The sequence below is a fragment of the Sinohyriopsis cumingii genome, chromosome 6 (assembly GCF_028554795.1).
Source record: "Sinohyriopsis cumingii isolate HCF-2022 chromosome 6, ASM2855479v2, whole genome shotgun sequence".
In the NCBI taxonomy this organism is placed as follows: Eukaryota; Metazoa; Mollusca; class Bivalvia; order Unionida; family Unionidae; genus Sinohyriopsis; species Sinohyriopsis cumingii.
In genome coordinates this window covers 129857052-129872199 of record NC_142966.1, presented here as the reverse complement: position 1 = coordinate 129872199, position 15148 = coordinate 129857052, and the positions used below count along the sequence as shown (strand labels likewise).

The 15148-nt window shown below is 33.8% G+C and overlaps 1 protein-coding gene across 1 annotated transcript in view; it reads right to left on the bottom strand.

Annotated features, from left to right (window-relative positions):
- LOC149797955 (methylmalonic aciduria type A homolog, mitochondrial-like) overlaps positions 1-14940 on the bottom strand; it is a 56564-nt gene extending 41624 nt beyond the window's left edge. The window contains exons 1-3 of the mRNA XM_089963025.1: positions 12471-14940; positions 3854-4342; positions 409-531 (exon numbers count right to left, since the gene is read on the bottom strand). Of these exons, the coding sequence (XP_089819151.1) occupies positions 409-531; positions 3854-4310 (580 nt within the window). The 5' untranslated portion in view covers positions 4311-4342; positions 12471-14940. The remainder of the gene's footprint in view (positions 1-408; positions 532-3853; positions 4343-12470) is intronic.
- Positions 14941-15148: the final 208 nt, after the last annotated feature.

Genomic DNA, 15148 nt, shown 5'->3' with positions numbered 1-15148 from the left:
TAGGGAAGGGATAACCAATTTGTTTACACAGACAATATTATTTGAATGCTGATGGGATGATCCAGGTGTTTACACAGATGACATCACCTATATTTGTAAGGGATAACCCATGTGTTTACCAGACAATATTCTTTGAATGCTGATGGGATGATTCATGTGTTTACACAGATGACATCACCTACACAGGTAAGGGATAATCATAACCCATGTGTTTACACAGATGACATCACCTACATAGGTAAGGGATAACCCATGTGTTTACACAGACAATATTCTTTGAATGCTGATGGGATGATCCAAGTCTCTACACAGATGGACAATAATTCTGAACATCATTAATTCTTTAGTTCGGAGTAACCATAAAGTTTAAGAAGATGAATAATGTGATTTCATATAGTATATGGTTACCTCCAGTTGTGCTTGATGAGGGATCTACAGCAAGCACGGCTACTTTGTGACCTTGTGCAGTTAAAAACTTTCCAAATGCCTCAATAAAAGTGCTCTTCCCTGCACCTGGTGGACCCGACAGCCCTGAAAAAAAATATAATGGATATTTTAATAAAATTCAATGATATTTTGTATAAAGCAGGATTTTCAATGGATGCGTACCCTCAGATTTGATGCATAGAATTTAAATATGACCCATTCTTGACACGTGGAAATTTTGACTTGTGCGTCTCTTAACGCATGTAGATTTGGGCTGGGCATCAATCTGAATTACCCTTGATTCACCTCCAGCTTAGTTTCTTAGTAAATTTACACCGATTGACAACAGTTTACATCTTGACGGCCAATAAAATAGCACCAATGGAAGATGTATATATAAACTGGGCAGAGCTAACAGTTCACTGATGTCAGGTTTAGGTGCAACTGAATTAGGGTTCAAATGTTTTGAGAGTTTATGATAGAGGAAGATGAAACAATTATGACATGAATGGACTGCCCAATGATCAAATATTAGCATTGGTAAGCTGGACGTCAAATTATAATCAAATGGTCAGAATGTCATTATGGAGGCTCATGAAGCCAGTTGTCAAGGTAAGTGGATCAACTTGACAACTTGAATTTATTGGCAGATTGCTTCATTTTGTTGGACATTTACAAAAATATGAATAATTTATGACTTTCATTGGATTAATTTCTGATACAATATTGGCAATTGTTTGACTGCACTTTAATAATCAATACATCTTTAAGTTCATCTTTCCCATCTATATATAATATAGAAACAAACAGAAGTATCTAAGGGAAATAACTCCTCCAAGATACCATTATAATTACATTCCTTTATCATCGTCTTCATATCTATATCCCATGTGGACTCAAGTTACAATTAATACTTCCTGTACAGTATCCATGAATGTAGTCACTCTCTTTTTTTTGAGGATTTATTCCTTGCATTTTGGTAGTGATAAAGAGTTAGATATGTTGCTTTGTTTACAGTACAGCCTCACAAAAAATGCTGGATAACCTATGACAAAACCTTCACAGCCAGTTCATCTTTGAAGGTTGTTAAGTATATCTAATTTAATATATATATTTTAATTTAATTGTTTGTTTGTCAGTTTTATTTTTTATTTTTCTTACATGCTATTGTAAATTTATTCACTAGAGATGATACTTTTTGAGAAAATTGTTTGACCTTGACTGTTAGTTTATAAACAACAGGTGTTGATCTAAATTCTGACATGGATTCAGAATTAGTAAACAAAGTTCTATTTTATTTAAAAAGGATTGGTTGTTGTCAAGGTCATGATGGGACTACTGGGTTAAGAAGTAAACTTTTTTTAATATTTTTATTCTGGGAATAAAATCAATGGTTTAATCAAGGCCATATTCTGTGTATGTGATATAAAAATGATCATGTGACCCTCCTCTGATTTCACAATTTGGGGGAATTTCGAAACTGCGTCTTATGATAAAATATAATCTTTGTTTTGAGAGAGATTTCTCAGTTTTGGGGCTTTTCATACTGATGTCAAGTTAATTTGTTGTAGCCGGATTTGAGCTATAATAATTCTTCAGATCAGTTGGATTTCAAAAGGATTAATTCTTTATTCTCTGGAAATATTTTGAGGAGTGCTCACACAGAAATTCTGGAAAGACATTGCTTACAAATTTAATTTGGATTTCCAACAACGGAGTGCCATTACTTGTATTTCTACAAGGAACTGTAAATAAGCACAGTACTGACTACAGCATACGTCATCATCCATCTTGGATTTTCCATCAGGGTTCAAACTTGAAATTATTAGAACATTTATTACATAGACTTTTGCAATTTAATTCGTGGATTATTCTAAGATTATTTTTGGATTTGATTCTTGAAACCTAAATTCTTCTCCTTTTTTCATTTTTACAGAATTTTCCTGGGAAATAAATTATTTGTTAAATTTTAAAAAGCTTGTTGTTTTCACTCTTTCTGTGTTACTGTTTATTCAAGCCTAAACATGTAACAAGGTACTTTATATTAACATAAAATTTATTAAGATTTGGACACAAAGAAAAGTTCAGTACTGTGAAACAAATGTAAAGACTAATGTATATAGAACAAAAAACATTGGATCCAAGTCCATCAAATCCAAGGGAAGTAACTCATACAGAATATCTCTGTTTATTCCCACAAGGCAGAAACTCATAAACTGGATGCTGTCAGCTAAAACTAGAGCAACACCTGTGATAAGATGCTAGCAATTGTGGGAAAGTTTAGGAGCATATAACAGCAATGAGATTAGGGAAGTATTTCAGGAGACACATAATTTACTAAAATATTTCCTTTTTCTGTCAAAAACATTACCCAATCAAAATTAACTGGAAATGTCTGAGCATCAAACCCGTACATAGAGGCTAGGGTCTGTGTTGTTTCTTCTACTGATTACTCCAATCAAACTGCACAGACTCAGCCACAACAGTTTGCAGTGGGACTGGACTAGCAAGCAAGTGTAAATGATAGACTGTACGTCTCTACAAATTCGCCCAAATGCTTTTGTCTCAACAATGTCTTGTTTTGGGAGGTTTAATTATTCATTAATTGAATTTAATCTGAGTAATGTATTTGTACAGTGGGTGGATGGAATGAGGGGTGAAGGAGCAATTGTTTCAGACTAGACTTAGAGGTTAAAAAGTAACATGGTGTTAAATTTATTAAAAATGGTTTTAAAAAAATATACAAAACATAAAAATAAGTTAAATTTATGTATCTTTGATGATCTATCATTAAATATCTCCATGCACAGGTATGCAAACTGCCTAGCTTGAAACTCGACCATGTTCCCATTAGGATCCCACATATCCACTAGACCGTGATGGGGGTTCTCTTGTCAAATGCATATATATTTTGTACACAAATACATAAAAAAGATGTAATTGAAGATTAGCATATTTCACTGTCTGACCCCTTCTCAGGAGAGAGGAAATAAAAACAATACCATACTAGTAAATCATCTATTAAATCGAAATTTGATTTGTGATATAACAGAGATCTGAAGTCCACTGATCTACGGAACTTTAGATTCACCAATCAAATTAAGCTTTCACATTTATCAATAAGTGATACTTCATTTGCAACATAATGCTTCTAATCATAACTCCCACACAAAATGCAATGCTTTATTTGAAAGGTTACTAAAATAAGTGGACAGGGAAATCCAAAGGTCACCAGATTACAAATCTCAATCACTGCCTGTCAAATCTCCCAATAATAATCACATTTTGATTTTTGATTGGTAACGTTTTCTATGAAAACAGAGGAGAAAATGAAATGCATTATTTTAACCTAGCAGTTTAAGATATGTTCTGATGAGCACATGAGCAGCCTGAGGATAAGAAATAAAAGGTTTAATCTATTGCATACCTATTCTAAAGGCACTAAATGCCTTCACACTGTGTGCCATTACTCCTTTGTTATACTGTAAAACTTGACTAAGCAACATTCTTGCTTGCTCTCTTTTCTTTGGATTTGTAGACTCTACAAGAGTTATTGCCCTTGCAAGCATTCCTCTTTCTCTTTTCATAAGACCATAAAATAGCGTCTTTACATATTCATCTTCTTTGTCCATCAGTCTTTTTGTAATAGGTTCTGATGGTTTTCCTGTAGATTTCGCAGAAGCAATTGGTTCCATTTCAGGTAAAGATGATGTGCTGCTAAAACTGCGACCATAATTCAATGTTCCTAATCTGTACACTGCACAACTTTTGCCCATTATTACCTCAGTCCCAGCCTCTGTCACTAAGCCATGTACACCTTTGTTATATAATGGTGGGCTTTTTAAAGTTACTCTTACAATGAAATTTCTTATGCATCTGGACATTTCTACTCTTGACCACTGCGGGAATTGAACTTCTGGAAATATAAAAAGGACAATACTTCTTAATCCCTGATTTGAACTTTAAATAAAGTGTGGAATTTTTAATGTCAGATTATTCATATCAATGTAGTACATGACATTACAGTGCCTTTTATATGACTGCTTTTCTGAATGACCAATAAATGCATTATTTATCATATATATACTCACATACAATATCTAAATATGCATGCAAATCTGAATCCATACAGTTTATTAGGACTAATCAGTAAAACAACCATAGTCTGTGATCTGCTGGCACATTGTGCAAAGTCTGACTAGGGTCTATAGTGTGTGCAGCTGAATCTGAGAATACATGAGAATATATGATATTCTATAAAAGTCTTGGTCTCATATTCTTGTATTCCCATAAAATTTGACTTCTAATCCCAAAATTTATAGCTTTTCTGTACTAACCTTATTTCAAATGATGTGAGAATATAAGTATTTAAACTTTGATTTAGAATCTATTTTCTTATTAAGTTCAATGACATAAAATTTCATTCCAGATGCTATACTGGATTGAGATAGGGGCTGAAGATGGATTTAAATTGAATTCAAACGTTCAAGGTATAATTAAAAGTTTCATGAATACATGACCTATTCTTTTACAACTACAATGTAGTCTACAAAATTTAATTCAAGAAAATGTTCCTGTTGCAACACATAATTTTTTCAACATACTCCTTGTCTGTATGTTTTCAGAAACTTATCCAGTGCGATCCCGCCATAACGCGAATTTGGATATAACACGGTCGTAGCATGGCTCCCAAAATTTTGTATATTCATTCGCAAATGAAGAAATATTTTTTGCTCAAAGTACATGAAATAATGTATAAAAGATTTATTATCATTTTGGGGAAGAGATCATGTATAAATCTGAATATAATATGATCATGGTGTGGTTCCTGAAATTTTAAATACATGTGTATTTTTCTCATACCAGGAAGAAGAAGAAAAAAAATTTAAGTACGAGAAATAGTGTGTAAAATGTTTGTTACCATTTTGGGGAAGAGTTTGCAAATAAATGTGAATATAATGCGATCGTGGTGTAGCGTCTGAAATTTTACAATTTCACCAGGATCTTGAAGTGTTATGCCGAAATAAACATTATCGGAAATGTTACTTATTACTGGTTGATGAGTAAAGCCAGTAAGTCATCTTTGTGATTGTCTTCAATTAATTCTGTACACAATCATTGCTCAAATAATAGCCAACATGTGTTTCTTCTTTAACTGCATACACAACCAAGCAGCAGACAATGCGGTGGTTGATAAAAGATTTTCACAATAAACATTAAAAAACGAAAGCTGCCAACATGTTTGCTGGGCTTGGTGGTGTTATTAGACGCAATCAGTTGACCAGTAAATAATGTCCGCTTTATTAGCTGGAAATTCAAAGGGTATGAAACTGTACATGCATTCAGCTTAAAAAAATGTATAAAAGTGACTTGTGACCATTGCAGGCCTAATGCACTTAGTTCTCGGAATTTACATGTGTATGGTGTTTGCTTATGAACTCATTATTAATTTCCTATTTTTTATAAAAATATTTTACCATTATGGAAAAGCAAGATCACAAACGCAAGTCATTCTCTGCACTTTGCACACTGATTAGTATAGTAGTTGTCACAAGATGAAGCCGGGTTGGGACTGGATTAGTGAAGACACCCAAAGCAAATGCGTTAATAAGATGTTTATTTATCAACGCAAATTAAATATTAATAAACCTGACATCATTATAAACAAAAAAGATAAGGAAAATTATAAAGTTCCTAACATGGAACTATCAACAACAAGTAACTCAATGAGAAAACTTAAACATGAATTTAACGAATGGAAATTCAAACAAACGTGAATTAAGTCCTATCACCGATCAACAAAATAAAAGTATATGATCTACACCCCAATATAAACAAGGTCTTATTAAACATCAAGGGATATAGGGATATGTATAAATTTATGAATCACTCATATAACTATATTGAAATGGGAATGCATGTAATTATGAATGTATCGTTCATATAACGATATTGAAATGAGAATGCATATAAATTTGAATGTATTGTTCATATAACGATATTGAAATGGGAATGCATGTAAATTTTGCTCAGATAGCAATAGTGGAAATAACAATGACATGGAACACGTAATATATATATATATATATATATATATATATATATATATATATATATAACTATCGTGGTGCCCATTTGACGTCCAAGATGTATCTCCGGTTCCACTCGCTCTAGTCAATGGTCAGAGAAGCGCCCACACATGGTCCGCCCCTCTCAGTCTGTTGAAGGATCCCTCGAGAGCCCTCACATTCAACACAGACCCAATGGTCGCGAAGCCGTGGTCCCACGCATTGAGAACACCAGTACACTCTTCCAAACCAACATCACCAGACACAGCGTACATGTCACAAGAAACCACACAGAGTTCTGTGACTCCACATCACCAAACCATACATAAGGCAGCTCTACAGCTGGAGATTTGCTCCCGTAAAGAGGTAAGCTTCCTGACAAGACTCGTCGTAATGTAATTCGTTTATACAGAATTTGCTCTATATGTATACCAGCTGTGACAGATATGCACAGCAAGGTACTTAGGTTTTCGCTGCAGGCAATTTGCACATGCAGCAGGTGTTGAGTTTCACTATTTCGAAATAACTAGAGCCAAAAAAATATACCACCCTCGGGTGACACTGTACATGGCACCAAAACCTGAGTACATTTTTGATCACATGTACATAATGATTAACTCATACACAATTCCGTGACAGCAGTTTTCACACATTTCTTGCGATGTTCACAAAATCTTAAGTAAAAGTTATATGCATGCTGAAAACACGTGTTGATTGCTAATTATTCTTGCTGCAGTCATTCAAATGAATAGGCATACAAGCATTAAATATTGGAAATTTAAAATGGATAAATGTAGCATATGAGAAAATTTTAGCAATATGAAATTTGTACAGATACTGTTCATAGACCCTGGAATGTAATGAACTGTACACAAGCTTTGTCTTTCTTAACCTAATTTTGCTGTTAAATTTTCACATTGAATTCAGACACATAATGATCTGTGACAAAATTATTGAATAGTTTAAATATGTACGCAATTTTTGCAATGGAATTACATGCATTATGGATTAAATGCAAGCCCCAACGGTACGATATCAGACGGCAAGTAAACAGTGTTAATACTCAGTTCATGCTATATATTAGACACTGAATTCAGAAACAATGAACTGGGACAAAATTATTAAATATTGTAAATCTGTGTGCAATTTTTCAATGTACAGTAATTACATGCCATGACGGCACGATAATAAATGGTGTTGATACCTATTCATCATATACATTAGACATAAATACACATATGTGCCAATGAGTTGTTCTCTGAAAAAAGTAAAATAATGTAAAACCCCACAATAACGCAACCCCACTATTAATGCGAGCCAAGTTTTTAGACCCCAATTATCATGTTATAGCGGGGTTCCACTGTGTGTATACATATACATATATATATATATATATATATATATATATATATATATATACAGTGTGACCCCGCTATAACACGATAGTTGGGAGCCATAAAAACCAACCATGTTATATGCGACCAAGTCAGTTAGTTGATGGAAATGTACCCCCCAAAAAATTGTGGTGTGTGGGTAATAAATGCGGGCAGTAAATGCATGCTTCGTCGGCACAGTTACCATCTTAAATTGATGCATATTAAATGAGAAATACACCTGTAGTGAAGACAGAGAAGACATAATATAGTAGTTTACTTTATTTAGAGAACCATGAATTGGTACTTATACATGAATCCTGTTTATATATAAATGTCTAATGTACTGCATGAATAGAGTATCAACACTGTGTACTCACCTGCGAACCTCATCGTATACATTGAATCCACAATACAAGTGATTCCATCGAAAATATGCACACACACAGCTTTAAAATATTCATTAATTTTGTAACAGGTCACATTGGTCTGAATTCAGTGGAAAAACATAGCACAATCACGTACTGAATAACGAAACATATTTACTTTAAAGTATGTTCCAAGTTGGTAAAAGTTAGTTTGCATTTTAAGTTGCCATTGGTAGCGTTCGTACGCATAAACTTTTTCCCTACAAAAAGGAAACTTTCACAGCACAGTTAACATGTTCCAGTCACATTGGAAAATGTAAAAATCCATCAGATTCATCACTTTTATTTAAGTTTGGTACTGATTTCCTTTGAAGAAAAGTTCTTTGCTGTTATTGAAAGATTGTAGTCGGCTTTCCTTGATGAAGGGTGCATGTGCTATTGAAGCCACCACTAAAGGACAGCTTTGGAGAACCAAATGAATGCCCATTTCTTATTGTGGCGGCAACATCAAATAACTGTATTGCACGATTGAGACTGGTATTTTTTCCATTTGCTGAGTATGTTTTCATAACAGTCGGTGCTTCAAAGGTAATCTGTTTCCCTTGAAATTTCAGCAAACTATTTTATCTGGGTACATTTTTAAAAAGGAATTGGCCGTTGTTTAGACTATTCTAGTTACTGTCCATCCTTGTTGACTGAATAAACCAATAAATAAGATGTATTTTTTTTTTACATTTGTGGTAGCAGAGTGATACTGCCTTCCACACATGCATCTGAAAATTAACAAAGGGTCAATGGACGATAGAGACGCAGGTGTTCTGATGACAGGGATTATTACAGAAAACGTGAGTGTTCTGGAGGATTTAATTCAGGGTGAAAAGAAGAGGAATTTTACTTACCATCCACATACAAATGTCAATCTTTGTAAATATATTAATTACTAGCGAGCGGCCGAAAATCAGATGAAAGATAGATTAAGAGACAGTGCCTCGTCCGGTTGATCTCCATTACCAGAAATGTCAACAACAAAAAGCAGATATTTCACAACGTACAGAACTCATGCTAGATGTCAAGATAAGTGGATTATGATATAACAATGCACTGTTTAGATGGTTTGTCAGTATGGACAAAGAATTTGTTTATGTAACAATAGATAAATTTCAATGCATTTTATATCCAGTTTGCGGCTTCCTTTCATGGGGCCTCTGAATTTTTGCACACCAAACCAATGGTCGTACAACAGTTCCCCTCTTGAATGGCCCCCCCTGACCAGTGGTCACCCGCTCCTTACAGCCAGAATCCATTGGCACCGACGTGTTTGTGTTCAAAAGTACCCCTCACGAAAGGCCGCCCGGCTAATGCGACCAGCAGCCAGCATATTAGTGCAATAATATAACATTTACCCCTCACAAGCGACCGCATTTTATTTTAATATGTATCCAGAACCAGTATTTTATTCACAATGTGTGTTAAGTAATCCGATTTCTGTTTCCTGATGTCATGTTTTCGTTACTGAAAGAAGTGTTGACTAAAGTACATGTACCACTAAGGTTAATATTATATCATTTACATCTCACGAGAAGCCACATTTATTCCATAAAAATGAGAAAGACTCAAATTTTAATCCATACAAAAGGGTAAGTACATGTAATCCAATTAGCCTTACTGCTGTGTTATCATAAGATGTCTGTTTTAGTCACTCTGATAAGTGTTAAGATTACAATTACTGAACAGTAGTAACAGCTGAGAAGTGGCAGTATCGATGTACAATACTCAAGTCAGCAGGAAAATGGTTTGATAGCCTTTATGGCTTTCCTTAGTAAGATGTTGAGCTTGTTCACTTTGATAATGAGTGGCTATTACTACTGATAAAAATCGTCAAAACCACAAATTCTAATGGCCGCGAGGTAAAATCTGTGTGACGATTATGGTACATATCAAAGCCGTTTTGGCTTCTCTCATGTAGTGTAAAGAAATGTATAAAAACAATAGGGTACTAGACAGTGACCAACGAATCATGTGACAAGATCATTTCCTTTTAAAAACACATGGCAGTTTGTTTACATGCATAAAAAATTGTTTGATCATTATTGTAGTTGGCAATATCAATACCTTACTGCAAAAAGATCAACAGGTCATCGAGGAAAAGAAAAATTCTCAGTTTAGAAGAGAAAGTGAAGGTAATTCAATGATGGAGGGTGTGTGTGTGTCTCGAGGATCCTTACAGAAAACTGATGTCGGAAAGACTCAGATAAACAATATCGTGAAAGATAAGGAAACAATTCTGCAGAAGTGGGAAGGTGAAATGGACGGAAAAAGGAAGGTTGTTTGAGCCAGATGTTTGTATCCTGATTTGAATGTCAAGAAAAAGCAACAATTTTGTCAGTTGAATTGGGATATGACAACTTTACTGCAAGTAACGGATGGTTGCACAGATTTAAAGTGTGACACAATATTAAGTGTTCTGTCCTTAGTGGAGAATCAGCTGATGTTAATAATGAAGTTGTCGAAGACTGGAACAAAAGACTGAACAATATATGTAGGGGATATGACAGCAAGGATAATTTTAATTGTGACTAGACTGGTTTGTTTTTTAGACTGTTACCAACAAAGTGACAGATGATGTGATCTGAAATATAATTAAAAAGACAGTTTTAAAACTATATCAATGGTTGTTCATAACATTCTTTTGAAAATGAAAGTTTGTTTTACATATATTTTACAACATGCATGTGGTTTTTTAATGAAAATATTAAATGTTTTAGAATCGAATGTACTTCTGACTTTCTTCATATGTATTTACTATTTGCATTTGTCATCCCCCTCTAGAAAGGACACCCTCATTATAAGGCCACTTCCCTGGTGCAATAGGGGTGGACTTATAAGAGGGGGACTACTGTATATAAAAGTTCAAACAGCCAACAATGTCATCAATAAATAAAAAGCCACATGGTATGTTTTGCAGCCAATAAGGAAAAACAATCAAAGTCTGCAACACTGGCGAATACCTATGCGATCCCAGAATAAACTTTTTATCCATTTTTTTTTCTTTCTTAATTTTAAGAAGAAAAAAATACTTTTTCGTGTATGAGAAAAATGCATATAAAATTTCAGGAGCCAAGAAGCAACTTTTTACATTTTTTTCATACTTTTTTAAGAATTTTCATTTTGTGTACAAGAAAAATAAATGTATATGAAATTTCGGGAGCCATGCCACAACTGCATTATATCCGAATTTGCATTATAACGGAGCGTGCTATAACAGGGTCACACTGTGTATATATATATATATATATATATATATATATATATATATATATATATATATATATATATATATATATATATAAGGATATTGCTTTGAGAAAAAGAAATGATGTTATTAGTAGATTATAATGACTGGGGGCAAGCAGGTAAAATAGTCCCACTTTACAAACCCAGTCTCCCACTTTAAATGACCAACACCTTTATTACCATAAAATCTGGCATATCTGATATATAACATATTTTATGCAATACAAATAAGGTACATGTTTTTGTGTATTATACAATGGTAAATGTTTTAATACTGACAATACTGTTAAAAACCATTTTAACAAATAATAAAAATTATTTAGCGAGAAATTATACATGTCAGAAGTACTTGAGTACATTAAAATAAATGAACACACTATACAATATGTTATGCTGTGCAAAGGAAATCTTAACCATCTATCTTATCTACTTTTCTTTTATTCTGGTTTAAAAATGATACCCCTACATGATGCAAATTACACGCATCAAAGTTATATTTGGGTAAATTTGTAAAGTTTAACTCCAACTGTTTAAATAAACTCTAGTGTAAAATTAAAATAGAGAAAATAGCATCCCTAGCAGTGTAACTAACACAAATATTACTTTTCTTGAAGGCCTTCGAGTTTGTCCAATCAATGTCAAGGCTATTGACAAGGACACTCAACTGGGTCATTCGTCTGCTAGATCATCTGTAATCAGATACAAAACTATGTCCTAAATGAAACTGACAGTTTCACATTACTGATGCATTGCACAGATTCTGATATGGTAGACAATGACCAATAGTATTATAAAAAGCTGCGACTGTAAACGTTGAAAAACCGGGAGAGGTTTACTGTTCTCCGTGTATGGTGTATTCCTCCTTCAAACACATGAACTGCAAGTACAAGTAATGCACATCCCAAAATGGCCCTCATTTACACAGGTTGAAATATACTTACCTTTAAATAAGTTAAAATTTTCTGTCAATTACGAAAGTTTTGAATTAAATCTTGTTATTCAATGCAGAACGAAAGAAAAGTGTATGCACTGTAAGTATAACGAAGTGATGTGAGACATTCCAAATAAATGGCTTATATTAATATCTGGTTAAACGCAGTTACAAATAAAATCCGGAAGATGAAAGCCCAATAGCAAACAGGGTGGGATCGCAATACCATAAAGTTTGAACCAATAAAAAAAAAATGATGCATAAATCATTATTGACAATCACTTTAAAGGAAAGTTGCACCTTCAAAATAGTCTGTTGTTTTGATTACAAAGTTTTACAACAGTAATATTTTTTTAAAGATTATTAATATATGCATTGGAACCATATTTCTCATTGAAAAAATGGTCTGTTTAGACCTTATGTATATATCTGAATTAACATTTTCACCATTATTTATTTTCCACCACCCACATCTCTCTCTCTCTCTCTTATATATATTACTTTATTATGGACTTTTAGTTGTGTGATGCACTGCCACACTACAGTTTCAGTATCTTGATTATGATTAGAATAGCAAACACATATTGCAACATGTTTCCAAACCAATTGCAATATATTTTATGTTCTAAAACTAATAAAATATTTTTCTTAAAACATTATACTGTAGTTTATTTATCAAATATTTACAATAATATGAAAAGAAAATCAGAGGAAAATTTTTACAATGCCTTTATTGATAAAACCTTTTACCACAAACAAAACCCAACACTACTTCATGATTATACTAGCTATATTGCTGCTGATGAATTTAATATCAAGGATAATTATAGACTAATCAGCCAATCACCTCATCAAATAAAAAAGTATTTACTTCCAATTGGTTGATTCAAGGGAAGATATTAATAAAACGTTGGAAGGAATCACTACTCTGGTTCATTGGTTCTGCAACTAATACTAATTAGATGAAATACTACTGATCATAATTGAGACTCAACAAGCACTTGTATATGCTCCCCTCATTGTATGGTCCTACTTTTAGTTCATAATTGGGACTCAAAAAGCACTTGCTCCCCCTCATTTTATGGTTCTCCTTAGAGCTCAAATGAATACCTAATTTTCCTATTTGAATATTTGTTGAATTTATTTGAATAGGATTTGAATACTCCTTAATGTTAATCAAAACAAAAAATATTAAATCCGTAAGTTTTTTCTGTACTTTGGTACACACTGTCTACTCACAGCCATCTACATTTAGAACACAGTGAACTAAGTCATGTAAATTTAATGAAATGACATTGTGGGGGTCTTGAATGCATTTTTGTTATTTTCTCTGTTCATCTTCAAACTCAGTAAAAATAAAATAAGCTTTACTCCAACAGCAAACTCTCAGCCCCTATATCTTAAATTATTTTATACCAAAGTCATGCCAAATGACCCAAGTACATTATTTTAATATGAACCTGACATCTGCATTACTGGCTTGAAAGAAAATAAAGAGAAGAATAGTGTTGGACTTTGAGCATACTTTTAATGCCACAACTTTGTAATGACTTAAAAACTAGAAAAAATAAAACAATGCATAACTATACTGGAGCTAACATTCAGATGAAAAATGATCAGAGGGGGAGGATTGAGTACAACTGATCCAGACATTAGAATAAGTGTCTGACAACAGAGGGTGAGGAGAGGTAATGGCTTGCAGGATTGAGTACAACTGTTCCAGACATTAGAATGAGTGTCTGACAACAGAGGGTTAGGAGAGGTAATGGCTTGCAGGATTGAGTACAACTGATCCAGACATTAGAATGAGTGTCTGACAACAGAGGGTGAGGAGAGGTAATGGCTTGCAGGATTGAGTACAATTGATCCAGACATTAGAATAAGTGTCTGACAACAGAGGGTGAGGAGAGGTAATGGCTTGCAGGATTGAGTACAATTGATCCAGACATTAGAATAAGTGTCTGACAACAGAGGGTGAGGAGAGGTAATGGCTTGCAGGATTGAGTACAATTGATCCAGACATTAGAATAAGTGTCTGACAACAAAGGGTTAGGAGAGGTAATGGCTTGCAGGATTGAGTACAATTGATCCAGACATTAGAATAAGTGTCTGACAACAGAGGGTTAGGAGAGGTAATGGCTTGCAGGATTGAGTACAACTGATCCAGACATTAGAATGAGTGTCTGACAACAGAGGGTGAGGAGAGGTTATGGCTTGCAGGATTGAGTACAACTGATCCAGACATTAGAATGAGTGTCTGACAACAGTTCCAAACTTTGTGGGAGCTTTAGCTGATTGTTATGTAAAGGCTTTGTTGACTGATATGATCCATATTTTATATCTTCATAAACTTGATGGTGATGAGCAGTGTGACTATTCAGAATTTGCACATGATGCTCACCTTGTGAGTGGGAGTTTGAATTTCAGGTGGTTTAGCAGATTTTACATTGTTCCCTTGTAAAATAATTAAATGTCACAAAAAAAACCCCACAACAAGGTGTAAGATAAACTATTTACCTTTCACCTTGTTTGTTTCTTTTAAAATATGCTGCCAAAATTGATGGGGATACATATCTTCATTTCATCTTTAGTCTTACAACACCATCAAAACCAGTAACTAGAATAGTCTAAACGAGGCCAATTCCATAAAATCCCAAATGTTCAACTCCAGATGAACTAATATTGTTA